Below are 17,012 nucleotides of genomic sequence, written 5' to 3'. Positions count from 1 at the left end.
GTCAGCTGGCAGTGTGAGTACCAGGCGAAGCATATAAAGGAATAATCTGGAAGTTCCTTCTCTTAGCTCAGTGCTTGTGCTCCTTTTGACTACTTCAGTTTTGGCACGAAGCAGAAACAGGGAAAGACCGGAGTAGATTAGTCATAACAGGTGGTGTTTATGTCACTGTCTATAAGAGTACTTTTCTAATAATTCAGCAAAAATAGAGCCAAGGATGGGAGAAAGGAAGAAGGTGTGTGGGGAACTGTGTAAGTCACAGAACTTGAGTCATCAGAACCAAATAAAGCGATGCATTCACTAGCTTTTGGAATGGACCTTTTACCAAGTTCAGTGAAGAGTATGTAAAATGCAACCATGAATGAAATGTACTTTTAAGACTTCGACATAGAAATACAAGTTATTTCTGTAGAAGATGCTTTATCAAAATAGATGCTTAATACCAGATTGTCTTACAGAAAAGACTAGAGAAGGCTTTGATACCCCAGGAGGGAAAAGAGGCCAGCCTAGAAAAAGTGCCTCCCATTTCTTTCTTCATTCAGTAAATTATCTACCAAGTACAGACTACATGGGTCATGATGCTGGGCCTTAGAGACAGCTGGACTAAAAACTCAAGAATATTAGAAATACGTACATGCCCAGATCTGACAGTCACAGTTCCAGGAATATCTTACAAATATTTTGCAGATAAACAAAATGTCATATGTATGTATAAAGTCACTTGTTGAGGTACTGTTTCTGCTAAGAAAAAAAAGGTGGATACAATTCAATTTTTAAATGGGGTCTGAATGAAGGTGTACATCTAATATAATGTAATATAGTTGTAAAAAAAAAACAAGAAAGATAACTTAAATGAAACAACTGAAAATAACAACCCAAACTGCTGGACAATGTACTCATACTTATCTTTTAGGTAGGGAAATAAGAATATATGTTTATTTACATAAAAATACAGGACAAAATACAGAACAAAACAATGTGATAGCGACATACATGGAGCTACTTATTTTTATTGCTTTTTAAAAACTCTTGAACAATTCTACTAACATTTAAAAGAAAAGCTCCAGGGCAGACACACTATAAATCTCAGCAGCTGCCCAGAGGAAGACAGAGGAGAAAAGGCAAACAGCTGAGCTATATGAGTTCAGCTGGCAGGGAGGTCAGCTGTATGGTGACAGGCTGCATGGTGACAGGCGGCTGTATGGTGACAGGCTGTATGGTGACAGGCGGCTGTATGGTGACAGGCGGCTGTATGGTTGAGAGGAGTGAAGCCACAGCACTGGGAAGACAATGTGTTAGGAAGGGCAGATAGAAAAGAGAACAGGAAAGAGAAAACTATGCTTTCCAAGTAGTTCTGAAAAGCAGGCAGACTTCTGAAGCTGCATGTCTGTGCTCTGTAGGAGACTGCCAGCTGTGGGGGTAGGAATACAAGGGAGAAGTACACTATCCACGAGAGGGATGATTTTTCTACCATCTCTTTAGGGTGCCTTAAGGTGAGCCTGCTTTTGAAAAACATAAATGTGATATTTCAAAAGGTTAATTCTGATCAAAACAACAGCCCTTTCTCTCTCCAAAATACACACTCGAGGAGCACAGAGCAGTAAAATACATAAGTAAACCAATGCAGCAAAATATTTTTTCAGATATGCATTTCTCCAGGAATAGTTAAGAAAATAACTAAGACACTTACCCTGGCTTAGGGGAAGGTAGTAGAGATTTAGCTCAAGATCAGTTCATGTTCAAAGGAAACCTGGATCTCAGGGTCACTTGAGGCCTTGGAGATACTCTCAAGGTAGAAATCCTCAAGTGGCAAATCCTTTGCTCTCACCAGACAAAAAGGCCTGCACTGGATTCCCTCTAACTGCTTATTTCAGTCTCTCCTTCAAACTGCTCCTAAATGGGAACTCTGGACTAACCCTGCAAATACATCACAGGACCCTCCTGCGGATCTAATCACTGAGCTAGGTCCACCTTTTCCTTTGGCTATTTCAGAGTGACGGAGATGCACTTCTCAAGTAAGAATTAAAGAGCTCATGTCACACCAGGCTCCGTCAAGAATAAATTCATAAACTAGCTGAGGTGGGAATGAAACACTGGCCTCCAGGTAACTAGGAGTTCACATCCACTTTTTCCTGAAATACTAAGAAAGAAGAGATCTTTCAAAAGGCTTGAGGAAGAACTTCTTTTAAAGGTGTTTTATGCTTTTTTTAAAAAAACATGTTTTAAATAAGTCTAAAGGGGGGAAAGAAAAATACAAAACAAAAAAGTAAAAACTTTTACTTCTTTTTTTTTTTTTTTACCCACACAACTCCACTCCTACTTTGCTTATCTTCTGGGTCATTTTTTTGGAAGATGCATCATCTCCAGCAGCTGTTGTAGTAGGTAAAACGCCTACACTTCTCAGCTTTTTCAAAGGACAGCCAACTTGACAGGCTTACCTAGTCACATGATCTGGAGGGAGGAAAGGATCCCTCAGCTGTTAGGGAACCCACGCTGGGCTTCCTCAGCTTCTCTAACACCACTTGGAGATCAGATGGGAGACAAGTTGTTAAGAGAATACCTGGCCATAGGTCCTGCCAACAGGACAGGAAGCAAAGGATAAAACTGCTAAGAATCAAACTTCAGAAGAAATAACCTCACGGACAAGCAAGAGAGGCTTCTCACAAAGCCAAGGAATTATAAGAATACTTCCACAAAGATGACTAGTTTAATTTTCAGTCAATAGAAGAACTTTCTCTGTAGCACCTATGACATGTGCACACAGCAAGATGAAGGACACATTCAGACAGAATGGCCAGATGTTCTAGTAAGTTCTAGTAAGGTAAAGAAGTCTGCTGAAAGACCTATCCATCTAGAGTGACATGTGCAAAAATTCCAAGGGGAGTTATTCCACAAGACTGGCTCCTATGAGATAAAAACAGGCAAGAAATTGGAGTTTGGCTAGGTGGAACATATTTAGTCAATGAATCTACTCAAAAACCTGTAGGCACATGAGGTAACAAGCCTAGTTCACAAATCAAGTGTGGTGATAATTTGTAATTTAAGAAATAAAGCTTGCCTGAAGATCAGAGGACAGAGTCAGCCACAGAGTTAAACACAGAGGTCAGGCAGTGGTGGCACACACACCTTTAATCCTAGCACTCGGGAGGCAGAGATCAGTCTGGATCTCTGTGAGTCAAGGCCACACTGGGTTACATGAGATTGATCCAGTCTAGGAGAGAAACAGAGCCAGGCAGTGGTGGCACACACCTTTAATCCTAGTACTTGGGAGTCACAAACCTTTAATCCCAGCACTAGGAAGGCTGACACAGGAAGTGATATGGCTGGGCAGAGAAAGGAATATAAAATGGGAGGAGCCAGGAACTAAGCCCTTTCGGCTGAGGACTCAGAGGCATTCAGTCAGAGGATTCATGGAGACAGGGTCTTATCTTCCATTTGGCCTGAGGATTTGGTAGTGGTGAGAAGTTTCTCTAGTGGTTTATTCCTTTGTCTCTCTGATCTTTCAGCATTTACCCCAATATCTGGCTCTGGGTTTTTATTATAAGACCATTTAGGATTTGTACAACAATCAAGGTATCTGTACAGATAGGAGAGCAAGAGACCGGCATACACATGGTACACAGACAGACACACGGTACACAGACACACATGCAGGCAGACCAGCATACACATGGTACACAGACAGACACACGGTATACAGACACACACGCAGACAGACCGGCATACACATGGTACACAGACAGACACGGTACACAGACACACACGCAGACAGACCGGCATACACATGGTACACAGACAGACATTGTACACAGACACACACGCAGGCTACGCACCCATGCATAAAATAAACACCCATAAATAAAATGAAAGAGAAAGGGTTAGGTAGAATCAGAATGGAGACTCAGAGGCTAAGCAATTTAAACAGAAAGTCCAAACAAAGGTCACTGCTATCGATTACAGTGTGACTTGCCATCATCCTCCATAGCCCACAGTTCAGTTTTCTTAAGGTTGACAGGTCGGTCCCTGCTGTGCCGAATTGTATCCCTGTACCCTCTTAAATGATATGTTAAAGTCCTAAACCTCAAACCTGTGGATATGACCCTAAAATAGGGAGACTCTCCAGATTCTAAGCATAAAACCTAGCGACATCCTTCTAGACTTCCGACCTCCAGAGCTGTGAGCTAATAACTAGGTGCTGTTTCAAAACCAGTGGATCACAACAATTCGTTATGTAGCAACAGAAAACAATATGAGGAGATTTTACTTGACTATTGTGAAGGTCCAATAAAAAATTCTTTCTAAATTATGAAAATAAATGTTATTATGCAGTTGATACGTCTAAATAGAAATCATCTTCCATAACTCATCTAATTCGTCTAATTTTCTTTATTTCTCTATTTCTATAATGCTACCACAATTATAGCTTTGTTTAACTGTGTTGTGGAACTGTGTAAAACACATACCTCTGGGATATGACCCATGTGTGATGGAACATATATGTGAGGGTGAGGGTGTACATAAATCAGAGAAATGAAGATGTTATCAGGCAAAGGTGAAGAAACACAAAACAAATATTTGAAGTTTGGATGCCCCCATGCTCTAGCCAGACAAAATAACTTCATAGATGGTCAATTACTCTTACCACAATGTTCATTTTGGCAGTGCATGCTGACATGAGACCTACTGTACACTCTAATTTCTAAGATTGTACCTTGTGTTTTTACAGGGTAAGGGACATTGAAGAAAACATAAATAATTTATATTTTCAATGACAAAAGAAGTTGTATAAAGCTGGGTGGTGGTGGCACATGACTTTAGTCCCAACACTCAGGAGGCAGAAGCAGGTTGGTCTCCATGAGTTTGAGGCTAGCCTGGTCTACAGAGCTAGTTGCAGGACAGCCAGGGCTAACACAAACAAATCCTTTCTCAAAAAAAAAAAAAGTTATATAAAGAAACACTAATAACATATGTCTAATCCTCCTGATGGAAACCATTTACAGATTTGTGAAAAGCCTTACAGAAGAATCAAAATATATACTCAAAGGATAAAAGGTTTGATCCACTTAAAAATATTGGAGTCAAGCTGGGCGGTGGTGGAGCACGCCTTTAATCCCAGCACTCAGGAGGCAGAGGCAGGTGGATCTCTGTGAGTTCAAAGCCAGCCTGGTCTACAAAGTGAGTTCCAGGAAAGGCGCAAAACTACACAGAGAAACCCTGTCTCGAAAAACAAAAACAAAAAACAAACAAAAAAATAGGAGTTAAAACCTACCTTTATTTTATAATTGCTTCTTTTAATCTTATAATATACTATAGGCATTTCCCCCATTTTTTATATCCTATAACATTCTTTTTAATAGAAGCACAGCATTTACAATACAAATTGATATAATGTAGTTGCCCAACCTCCTGTTCCAGATCCTACTACAGACAATGTACACCTTTCCTTTCCCTTCTGTCTCTGCACACAGACCATGTTGCTTCCTTAGACTAAACTCCTACAGGTAAAATTACTAGGTTGCTGAGTCTATCTGCATATTTGAAAATCTTCTGCATAGTCTTTCAGTACTTTTATAATTAAATTGTTCTAACTACTATTTTTGAGAGGTCTTCCAGTTGTTCTAATTATGCTTTTTGAGTAATTTAATACCACTTATGGCACTCAGAGGGCATGGGTCCTCCTATGTCCTCTTGGATATTTATCCTTATAAATCAAGTATGGAATGATTTTGCCAAGTTTTCTCAAAGAACTGTTGTAATTATTAAATATGTAGAATAAATTGGATGACGCTTCTATGATTTTTCCATTCAAACTTTTTGTCTTTTGATAGTTTCATATTTTCTCTATATAACTTTTGCCTATTTCCTTTTGGGGTTTATTTCTAGTATTTTATATATTTTCTAACATGTTTTCTAATAATCTGCTGCTTAAATATTGGCACTATATTAAATATCTGTATCATATTTATATGCTGTCATGAAGGTCAGAATGTGAAGTGCCCCCACAAAAGGCCCATGTGTTGAAGGCTTACTCCTTATGTAGTGGCAATATTGAGATGTGAATGGATCGTGAATGTGTAAATTTCATCAATCTACTAAATCCACCAATGAGTTTATACTAAAGGGACTATTAGAAGGTAGAGCAGAAAGTAGGTCACTGGGGGCATGACTTTTAAGGGCTATCTTATGCCCGGTCTCTCCTTGCCTCTTTCCCTCTGCTTCCCAGTTGCCATAAAGTAATCAAATATCGTTTCACATGCCCTCCCCACTGCATGTTCTGTCCCACCACAGGCACTGAAACATAGAGCCAAGCAACCCTAAAGTAAAACCATGAGCCAAAATATAAATCCTTATTCATTAAGGCTGTTTCTCTCAGGTATTTTGTTACAATGGTAGAAAGGTTAATGCAAATGTATTATACAAAGATACATACAACATATTTTACATATGCATCATATTCTACATATGCCATAGCTCTCACTCTAATCAGACTTTACTATTCACTACTTTTTATTTTATTCTTACTCTAGATAACACCTAAAACTTTTAGGTTAAAAGTAATGATTCTGGATCTTCTTGTAAATATTTACATAGCTTATTTCTCTTTTTTCGTAATAACTAAACTTATAGAAAAAGTGCTAAATAATTAAAAGTACACTGTAAGTAGTTTGCTCCTCTAGCAAACTCCCAGCCTGGACACACAGAGCATTACCATTCCTGATGTTCGGGAGAGCCAGAGGGGTAGGGGAGCTTCTGTTTTCCGCGGCTTCTTTCTTCTGGGTCACTGTGGAGACAAAGCTGCTGAAAGTGGAGGTCTGGCCCTTGGGTGCTCTGTCCAAGCCCTAAAAACAAAACATTCAACGTTTTAACATCATTTCTCCTGACTGCAGCTAAGTAATTTTATTGTAGAAATCAAAGTGTTATCATAGAGTATTTGCTTTTATGACAGAAAGACAATGAAATTGTTATATATGCAACTGACCAAATCTCTTAGCATAACAGAGCCACGTCAATCATCTAACTATGTACAAACTGGTAAGGTACCTATTTCACAGTTATGACAGTTAACAAATTCTACTCACAGAGTAGTTAGCACTTCTCCTTGTACACAATATATATTCCATAATGTTAACTATTTTAATTATGTATTTGGATAATACTGTTTTTATGAGCTCCAAATTTGTAAGCTTTAATAATGTATGAATTACATTACAGGTTGATTTATAAATCTTTTAATAATCATTTGATCCACTTTAAAAATTCAAATAAAATGATAAATCCTTTAGTGCTGATTTTTTCCAAAGCATTATAATTATATTGTGGGTATACCAGGATTAAGAAAAATGTTCTAAACATGTAGGGATCCTTAGGTATAGACCACAGAGCTCTCTAAACAAGAAATTATCCATTAACATATTTTCTACTACAACAACTCCAAAAATTCTTAAAATATTTAATTAACTTGTACTTTGTAAATAATAAAACATAAGCGGAGCACAATTGAGCTACAGTGCTGACTGAGGCCTTTTCTTAGTTCTTCGATCTTTATGAACTAAGATCATGTTCCAGATCTTAGGTTCTGTTTTGTTTGAGACAAGGCCTCACTATGTACCCCTGCTGGCCTGAAACTTGGTATACAGCTTAGACTAGCCTTGGACTCCTGTCTCCACCTCCCCAATGCTGAGATCATAGATATATACCACCACACCCCACTTTCCAGCTCCCAGAATCTTGAGAATAGTAGTTAACCTCTTAACATACTTTGTTCACATTTCCTGTGTGTTTGTGTGTGTCGAGGGGGTTTGTGTGTGTGTGTGTGTGTTGTGTATACATGTGCATGTGCCCATGTAAATGTGTGCTGTGCTGCCCAAGGGGAGGCCAGAGGGCTATCTCAGGGTATCTGCTCTCTCCTTCCACCATGTAGATCCTGGTGATTGAGCTCAGGTCAACAGTCTCAGTGGCAAGCACCTTACCCACTGAGCCATCTTGCCAGCCCCACATCTACTTTTTAATTAAAGGTAGTTTTATTTTCATAGCAGTAAAATGAAGAGTTTTCAAAATGAAGAGTTTCTTTATTCACTCACCAGATTGATTCCCTTTTATAACCAATTCATACATAATATAGCAAAAACGTTTATGCTCACCAAATCTTCATGTGTTCTCATGAAATGTCCTGCGCCTTTACAGAGCCGTCATTACCTCTGATAGGCTACGGACAGAAATACCATCTATCGGTTCTGGAGAGAAGTGCTGACACATTTGGGACTGCTGGGGAAACCCAGCTCTGCTGTTTTCCAGCACTGGAACATCGGCGGGTGCTAAGAGCGGAGGTGCTGGATTATTCAGGAGCTTGGGTCCTGAGTGATGGATTCTATGAAGCACAGCCACTTCTGATCCATAGGCTATCCACTAGCAACAATGAAACTTCTTTTTTTATTGTTGAAAACACTGAAATTAGAGCTGAGTAACTGAAACAACAGCTTAGAACTGGTCTGTGAAGTTCTTTCTGTTTTCACTTTTCTGTAAACCAATCCTCTTGTTAATTCTTGTAATGTATTTAAATTACTCCAGAGAATTAATGGTTTCCTTCTTGGTCCACTAAGCTGCACTAGAGTCCTTATTGATCACAGGGTTTGACGTAACTTGGGCACAGGCTCTAAGTCCACTGTTTTTCTTTTTAAAAAGATTATTAGAATTAAGCCGGGCGTTGGTGGCGCATGCCTTTAATCCCAGCACTCGGGAGGCAGAGCCAGGCGGATCTCTGTGAGTTCGAGGCCAGCCTGGGCTACCAAGTGAGCTCCAGGAAAGGCGCAAAGCTACACAGAGAAACCCTGTCTCGAAAAACCCCAAAAAAAAAAAAAAAAAAAAAAAAAAAAAAAAAAAAAAAAAAAAAAAAGATTATTAGAATTAAAAGAGCTCAGAGAAAATAAATTTCAGGTACTACACACACAGTGTTTAAATTTCTGGATTTAAGAGACTTTGGAATCCTTATTTCATGGGTATGGACTGGAGACTTCTGGGAGTCACCAAAAGTCAGGAGGCTAACAAGTACCAGAAATGTGACAGCTGGGCTGAGGAATGGCTCAGGCAGCAGAACAGACTCAAGTGGTCCTCAGAAGCCAGGCAACAAGAACTCTGGTGGACGCCTCCTGCTTTACCAGAGGCCACGCTGGCACCCAGAACCCCAGGTAAGTCTCCTACCCACAGACCACCAACACTCCCTGAGTGCCTGCTCAGCCTACCCCCCCAACCACCCCTCCACCCCTGTCATCATGCCCTGGCCTACAATTCTGGTGGAAGCCCCCTGCCCCACCAAAGGCCACCAGATGCCAGCAGAGGCCCGGGTAGACCAGTCGTCCGCTGACTGCCTCCACTTTCTCAGGGCTTGACCAGTCCACCCCGACCGGCCCTCCCCTTCTCATTACCATATCCTGTCCCCCAACTCTGGCTGAGGCACCCTGCTGGACCAGAGGACACACAGGTCAGCCACTAGAACCTCAGCACTGTCCTCAATCAGTGTCTGTCCAGCCTACCTCCAACCCCCCCCACTCCTCCCCATCATCATATCCTGGCACCCAGCTCCTGTGGACCCCAGACTGGACCAGAGGCCATGCTGGTCAATAGAACTCCAGCCCCCAACTCAGATAGAGACCCTCTGCTCAACCACAGGCCACTCAAGCCAGAAGAACAGAGAGGAAACAGAAACACCCATCCAACAAAGACACACTCAGAAACTGGCACCTAGACCTACAATTAACCCAAACCTAGATGTCCAGATGCCAGTGTAAGAACACAGTCAACAATAGCCAGGACAACATGTCACCACCAGAGTCCAGCTAACCTACCACAGCAAGTCCTGAGTATTCAAACACAGCTGCAGCATAAGAAAATGACCTCAAAACTAACTTTATGAAGATGATAGAGGTCTTTAAAGAGGAAATGAATACATCCCTTAAATTGAGGGAAAGACAAACAAAAAATTGGAGGAAATAAATAAATCCTTTAAAGTAAGCCCCCAAAAGAAAAAAAAAACAGTTGAAGAAAATGACAAAACTGTTCAAGACCTGAAAATGGAAATAGAGGCAATAAGAGAACACAAACTGAGGGAATCCTGGAGGCGGAAAATCTAGGAAAGGGAACCACAGATGCAAGCATTACCAACAGAATACAAGCGATAGAACAAAGAATCTCAGGTGTTGAAGACACAATAGAAGAAATATATACATCAGCCAAAGAAAATTTATATCTAAAAAATTCCTGACACAAACAGCCAGGAAATCTGGGATACTATGAAAAGACCAAACATAAGAATAATAGGAATAGAAGAAGGAGAAGAATCCCAGCACAAAGATCCAGAAAATATTTTTTAACAAAATCATAGAAGAAAAATTTCCTATCTAAAGGACAGCCTATAAAGGTACAAGAAGCTTAAAGAACACCAAATAGACTGGACCAAAAAAGAAAGTTCCCTTACCACATATTAATCAAAACATTAAACATACAGAACAAAGAAAGAATATTAAAAGGTACAAGGGAAAAGACCAAGTAACATATAAAGGCAGACCTATCAGAATTATACCCAACTTCTCAATGGAGACTCTAAAAGCCAGATGGGCCTGTACAGATATGCCGCAGACTCTTAAGAGACCACAGATGCCAGCCCAGATTACTATACCCAGTAAAACTCCCAATCACCATAGATGGAGAAAATAAGATATTCCATGATAAAGTCAAATTCAAGCAACGTTTATCTACAAATCCAGCCCTATAGAAGGTGCTAAGGAAAACTCCAACCTAAGGAGGTTAACTACAACCATGAAGACGGAGATTAAATAATCCCACCAGCAAAACCAAAAGAAGGGAAACACACCCACCACCACCACCACCACCAACAACAACAACAAAATAAGAGGAATTAGCAATCATTGATCATTGATATCTCTCAATACCTGATATAGAAACATAGTATATAGACATGATGGGATAAAAGGGTAGATTATTGAATCTACTTTTAAAGAGCAACAACTTGCTTAAAACATTTTTACATTGCTATGGATTTTAGTTTATTGATACAAATTTAAAGTTAATTTTGTTATACTGTATGTATATTTTTACTCTTGTTTAAGGTATTTATACAATTCATTTAAGATTGTAATGCATAATTAAGAGATACAGATTAATAATTAGTCATCTATGATAATCAAACTTATGGCATGTTAGTTAAGTCTTCTAGGTATACATAGCTATATTTCAATTAAGTAGGTAATCTTCAAATACTTCAAAGACCTACAGAATATGGCATTTAAAATGTTTTAAGAACTTTGACCTTCTGGACATTGAGACACATCTGCTCCTAACAGCCCCAATCTACTTCAGAGATAAGATAATGAGCATTGAAGAAACTCATTATGGAGTTTGCTTTCTTTGTGGAAAAAGTCAGCCACTGGGCAAATAAGTGCCCTTGTGTCGACTGACTGACAGCATGTTCTATAAACTGGACATGCAGGACCCATAGGAAGCTGACCACTGAACTTTGCAAGGCAAAATGGTCCTTCAGATTCCTGTTTCAAAGAAGAAACTGCCAGGCATTCTACAGAACACAGAGAAAAACGACTGAGAGACTCTAGGCCTGTAGGCTAAAGAATAGATGCCCTAACACTGCAGAAGAACTTTGGGTGACTGTCCAGGTAGCCAGCTGTCTCTGTCACTCTAGATTTTTGGAAATTGCTCACAATGTACTTCCTGTTTACTTAGATAATATTGTATCCTTCCGAGGTCTCTGATGTAGTTGAAGATTAGATAGTTATAATTTTCCTTGGTTATAATAAAAGATAAATTAGATATAAAACTTTAAACTCACAAATATAGGATAGATGACAGAATATTTTCTTTAACTTTGCCAAATACAAATAGACTAGATATTGTAACTGTAATTCTTACTTGTTCCATTATATGCAATTTTACTATATTAAAGTTAAAAACCTTCCTTTTGATTAGACAGAAAAGAGGAGGTGTTGTGGAATGTCGTTCTGTATGCTGTGAATGTTGCTCTGATTGGTTGATAAATAAAATGATGATTGGCCAGTAGCCAGGCAGGAAGTATAGGCAGGATAAGCAGACAAAGAGAATGCTGGGAAGAGGAAGGTTGAGTCAGGAGTCATCAGCCAGACACAGAGGAAGCAAGATAACAAGGCAGTGCTGAGAAAAAGTACCAAGCCACGTGGCTAAACATGGATGAGAATTTTGGGTTAATTTGAATGTAAGAGCTAGTCAGTAATAAGCCTGAGCTAATGGCCATACAGTTCAAAATATATTAATATAAGCCTCTGTGTAATTGTTTTATAAACAGCTGTGGTACCGTGGGGCCAGGCAGGACACAGAAAAACTTCTGCTATAAATATCAATGAACTCAATTCCCCAGTAAAAAGACAGAGGCTAACAGAGTGGATGAAAAAACAGGATCCATCTTTCTGCTGCATTCAAGAAACACATCTCAACATCAAAGATAGATATTACCTCAGAATAAAGGGTTAGAAAAAGACTTCTCAAGCAAATGGATGTAAGAAACAAACTGGTGTAGCCATTCTAATATCTAACAAAATAGACTTCAGACCAAAATTAATCAAAAGAGGCAGGGAAGGACACTTTATATTCCTCAGAGGAAAGATCCACCAAGATAATCTTTCAATTAACATCTATGCCCCAAACACAAAGGCATCCATGTTTGTAAAGGAAACACTACTAAAATTTAAATCACACATTGACCCTCATACATCGATAGTGGAAGACTTCAGTACCCCACTCTTACCAATGGACATGTCATCCAGACAAAACTAAGCTGAGAAAATACTGGAGCTAACAGACATTATAAACCAAATGGACCTAACAGATATCTACAGAACATTTAGCCCAAACACAAAAGAATACACCTTCTTCTCAGCACCTCATAGAACCTTTACCAAAAACTGACCACATACTCAGTCACAAAGCAAGTCTCAACAGATACAAAAAAATTGAAATAACCCCTTGTATACTATCAGACCACCACAGATTAAAACTGAATTTCAACAACAACAGAAACAACAGAAAAACTACAAACTCATTGACACTGAATAACCGATGAATTACTGCTAGGTCAAGGAAGAAGTAAAGAAAGAAATTAAAAGACTTCCTATAATTCAATGAAAATGAATGTACAACATACCCAAACTTATGGGACACAATGAACGTGCTGCTAACAGGTAAGTTCATAGCACTAAGTACCTACAGAAAGAAACTGGAGAGATCTCATACTAATGACTTAACTGAAAGTTCTAGAACAAAAGTAAGCAAGCTCACCCAAGAGGAGTAGGTGGTAGGAAATAATCAAACCGAGCCTGAAATCAATAAAATAGAAACAGAGAACAATACATAGAATCAATGAAATAAAGAGTTGGTAAACTCTTATCTAAACTAACTAAAAGACAGAAAAAGAATATCTAAATTAACAAAATCAGAAATGAAATGGGGGATATAACAACAAACACCAAGGAAATCCAAAGAATCATTAGGTCATACTCTATTCCATAAAATTGGAAAATCTAAAAGAAATGGATAATTTTCTCAATATATACCACTTACCAAAGTTAAATCCAGATCAGATAAACAATTTAAATAGACTCATAACCCCTAAGGAAATAGAAGCAGTCATTAAAAGCCCAGGGCCAGATGGTTTTAGCACAGAATTCTACCAGACTTTCAAAGAAGAGCTAATGCTAATACTCCTCAAATTATTATATAAAATAGAAATAGAAGAAACATTTCTGAATTCATTTTATGAGGCCACAGTCACTCCAATACCTAAACCACACAAAGATTCAACCAAGAAAGAGAATTACAGACCAATTTTCCCCATGAACATTGATGCAAAAATACTCAATAAAATACTCGCAAACCAAATCCAAGTACACATTAAGAAGATCATCCACTATGATCAAGTAGGCTTCATCCTAGAGATGTAGGAATGGTTCAACATATGAAAATCTGCCAATGTAATCTACCATATCAACAAACTGCAAAACAAAAACCACATGATCATCTCATTAGATGCTGAAAAAGCCTCTGACAAAACTCAACACCCCTTCATGACAAAAGTCCTGGAATGAAGCACATCTGAATAAGGGCAATTTACAGCAAGTCTGAAAGAACATCAAATCAAATGGAAAGAATCTCAAATCAATCTCACCAAAACTCAGGAACAAGACAAGGTGGTCCATTCTCTCCATATCTATTCAATATAGTACTTGACGTTCTAGCTGGAGCATAAGACAACTGAAGGAGATCAAGGGGACATAAATTGGAAAGGAAAAAGTCAAAGTTTCATTATTTGCAGATGATATGATAGTATACATAAGCAACCAAAAAAATTCTACCAGAGAACTCCTACAGCTGATAAACACCTTTGGTGACTTGGCTAAATACAAGATTAACTAAAAAAAAAAAAAAAAATCAGTGGCCCTCCTAAACACAAATGACAAACAGGCTGAGAAAGAAATCAGGGAAATAACACCCTTCATAATAGCCACAAATAAAACATCTTGGGGTAAACTCTAACCAAGTAAGTGAAAAGGACAAGAACTTTAGGTTTTTGAAGAAAGAAATTGGAGAAGATGAAAAGATCTCCCATGCTCATGGGTCAGTAGGATTAACATAATAAAAATGGCCATTCTACCAAAAGCAATCTATGGATTCAATGAAATCCCCATCAAATTCCAATGCAATTCTTTACAGACCTGGAAAGGACAATACTTAACTTTACATAGAAAAACAAAAAGAAATCTAGGATAGCTAAAACAATCCTGTACAATAGAAGAACTGCCAGAGGTATCACCATCCCTGATTTCAAACTGTATTACTGAGTTATAGTAACAAAAACTGCATGGTACTGGCATATAAATAGACAGGTGTATCAATGAAATCAAATTGAAGACAGACAAAAATTTACACACATATGGACACATGAATTTTGGTAAAGAAGCCAGAAATATAGAACAGGAAAAAAGAAAGCATTGTCAACAAATGGTGCTGGTCTAACTGGATGTCAGCATGTAGAAGAATGCAAATAGATCCATACTCATCACCCTGCAAAAAACTCAAGTCCAAGTGGATCAAAGATCTCAGAATAAACCAGATATACTGAACCTAATAGAAAAGAAAATGGGAAATAGCCTTGAACACATTGGCACAGGAGACAACTTCCTGAACAGAACACCGATAGCACAAGTACTAAGAACTGTTGTGTGATATTTTGTTTGTGTTCTGACAAAGCTTGCCTGGAGATCAGAGGGCAGAGCTAGCCACTAGTTAACCACAGAGGTCAGGTGGTGGTGGCTCACACTTTTAATCCCAGCACGTGGGAGGCTCATACTTTTAATCCCAGTACTTGGAAGGCTCACACCTTTAATCCCAGCACGATTGGGAGGTGGAGACAGGAATATAAGGCGGGTGGAGACAAGATTTCGGTTCCTCCACTCAGTCTGATGATGATTCATAGAGGTAAGAAGTCTCTAGTGGCTGCTGCTCTGCTTCTCTGATTTTTCAGCTTTACCCTGATATCTGACTCCTGGTTTTTATTAATAAGACTAATTAGGATCATGCTTCAGGCAACAATCAATAAATGAGACCTCATGAAACTGAAAAGCTTCTGTAAGGCAAAGCCCACTGTCAACGGGAAAAAATGACAGCCTAGAGAATGGGAAAAATTTTTTACCAACTCCACAACTGACAGAGGGCTAATATCCAAAATATATAAAGAACTCAAGAAACTACACCAACAAACCAAATAATTCAACTAAAAAATGGGGTACAGATCTAAACAGAATTCTCAACAGAAGAATCTCAAATGGCTAAGAAATACTTAAAGAAATGTTCAACATCCTTAGCCATCATGGAAATACAAATCAGAATTACTTTCAAGATTCCTTCTCACACCTGTCAGAATGGCTAAGATCAAAAACACAAACACTCCTACATTGCTTGTGGGAGTGCAAACTTGTACAGCCACTTTGGAAATCAATATAGCAGTTTGTCAAAAAATTGGGAATTGATTTACCTCAAGATCCAGCTATACCACTCTTGGGCATAAGCCCAAAGAACACTCCATCCTACCACAAGGACACTTGCTCAACTATGATCATTGCCACTTTATTCATAATAGCCAGAAACTGGAAACAAACTAGATGTCCCTTATCTGAAGAATGGATAAAGAAAATGTATTGCTCAGCTGTTAAGAACAATGATATCATGAAATTTGCAGGTAAATGAATGGAACTAGAAAAGATCATCCTGAGTGAGATAACCTAGACCCAGGAAGACAAACATGGTATGTACTCACTTTTAAGTGCACATTAGCTGTTAAGTAAAGGATAACCATTACTTTTATGGCTACAATCCACAGACCCAGTAAGGCTAAGTAACAAGGAGAGATTAAAGGGGGACACATGGATCTTTGTGGGAAGGGGAAATAGAATAGATTTTGTGGGTGGGGATGAAGGGCATAGAGAATAGAGAAAGATAAAAGCCCAGAGACAAAAGGTAGAGGGGATAATTTAAGTTAAGAAAAGCTAGCTAGAAAGAAGCCAAGCTAAGGCCGGGCATTCTTAAGTAAGACTAAGCCTCTGTGTGATTTATTTGGGAGCTGGGTGGCGGGTCCCCCAAAGACTAAAGAGCCAAAAGAGTAAGAGTAAAAACAACTGAATATAGGGGAGGAAGGATTGTAGGAGCCAGAGGCATCAAGGACACCACAAGAACATGGCCCACAGAATCAACTAAGCAGGGCTCATGGGGGCTCCCAGAGACTGAAGTGACAAACGTGGACCCCTACAGGTCTGAGCTAGGTCCTTTGTATGTACTTTATGATTGTGTAGCTTGGTGTTCTTGTGTGACTCACAACAGTGAAGGCGGGTGTCTCTGACTCTTTTGGGACCCCCTTTCCTCTTACTGGGTTACCTCATGCAGCCTTGAAGTGAGGATTTGTGCCA

General features: G+C 39.0%; 1 protein-coding gene across 5 annotated transcripts in view; it reads right to left on the bottom strand.

The window, feature by feature from the left end:
* Positions 1-17,012, bottom strand: part of Hectd2 (HECT domain E3 ubiquitin protein ligase 2) — a 76,310-nt gene that overhangs the window by 45,875 nt on the left and 13,423 nt on the right. For all 5 annotated transcript variants that reach the window (XR_013048277.1, XR_013048275.1, XR_013048278.1 and 2 more), the window contains exon 2: positions 6,707-6,836. Coding sequence is in view for 1 of the 5 variants with exons in the window: in XM_042262899.2 (XP_042118833.2) it covers positions 6,707-6,836 (130 nt within the window). In the remaining 4 variants the exon portion in view is untranslated. The remainder of the gene's footprint in view (positions 1-6,706; positions 6,837-17,012) is intronic.

The sequence above is a fragment of the Peromyscus maniculatus genome, chromosome 1 (genome assembly GCF_049852395.1).
Source record: "Peromyscus maniculatus bairdii isolate BWxNUB_F1_BW_parent chromosome 1, HU_Pman_BW_mat_3.1, whole genome shotgun sequence".
NCBI classification, from domain to species: domain Eukaryota; kingdom Metazoa; phylum Chordata; class Mammalia; order Rodentia; family Cricetidae; genus Peromyscus; species Peromyscus maniculatus.
This window is presented reverse-complemented; position numbering and strand designations above follow the sequence as displayed.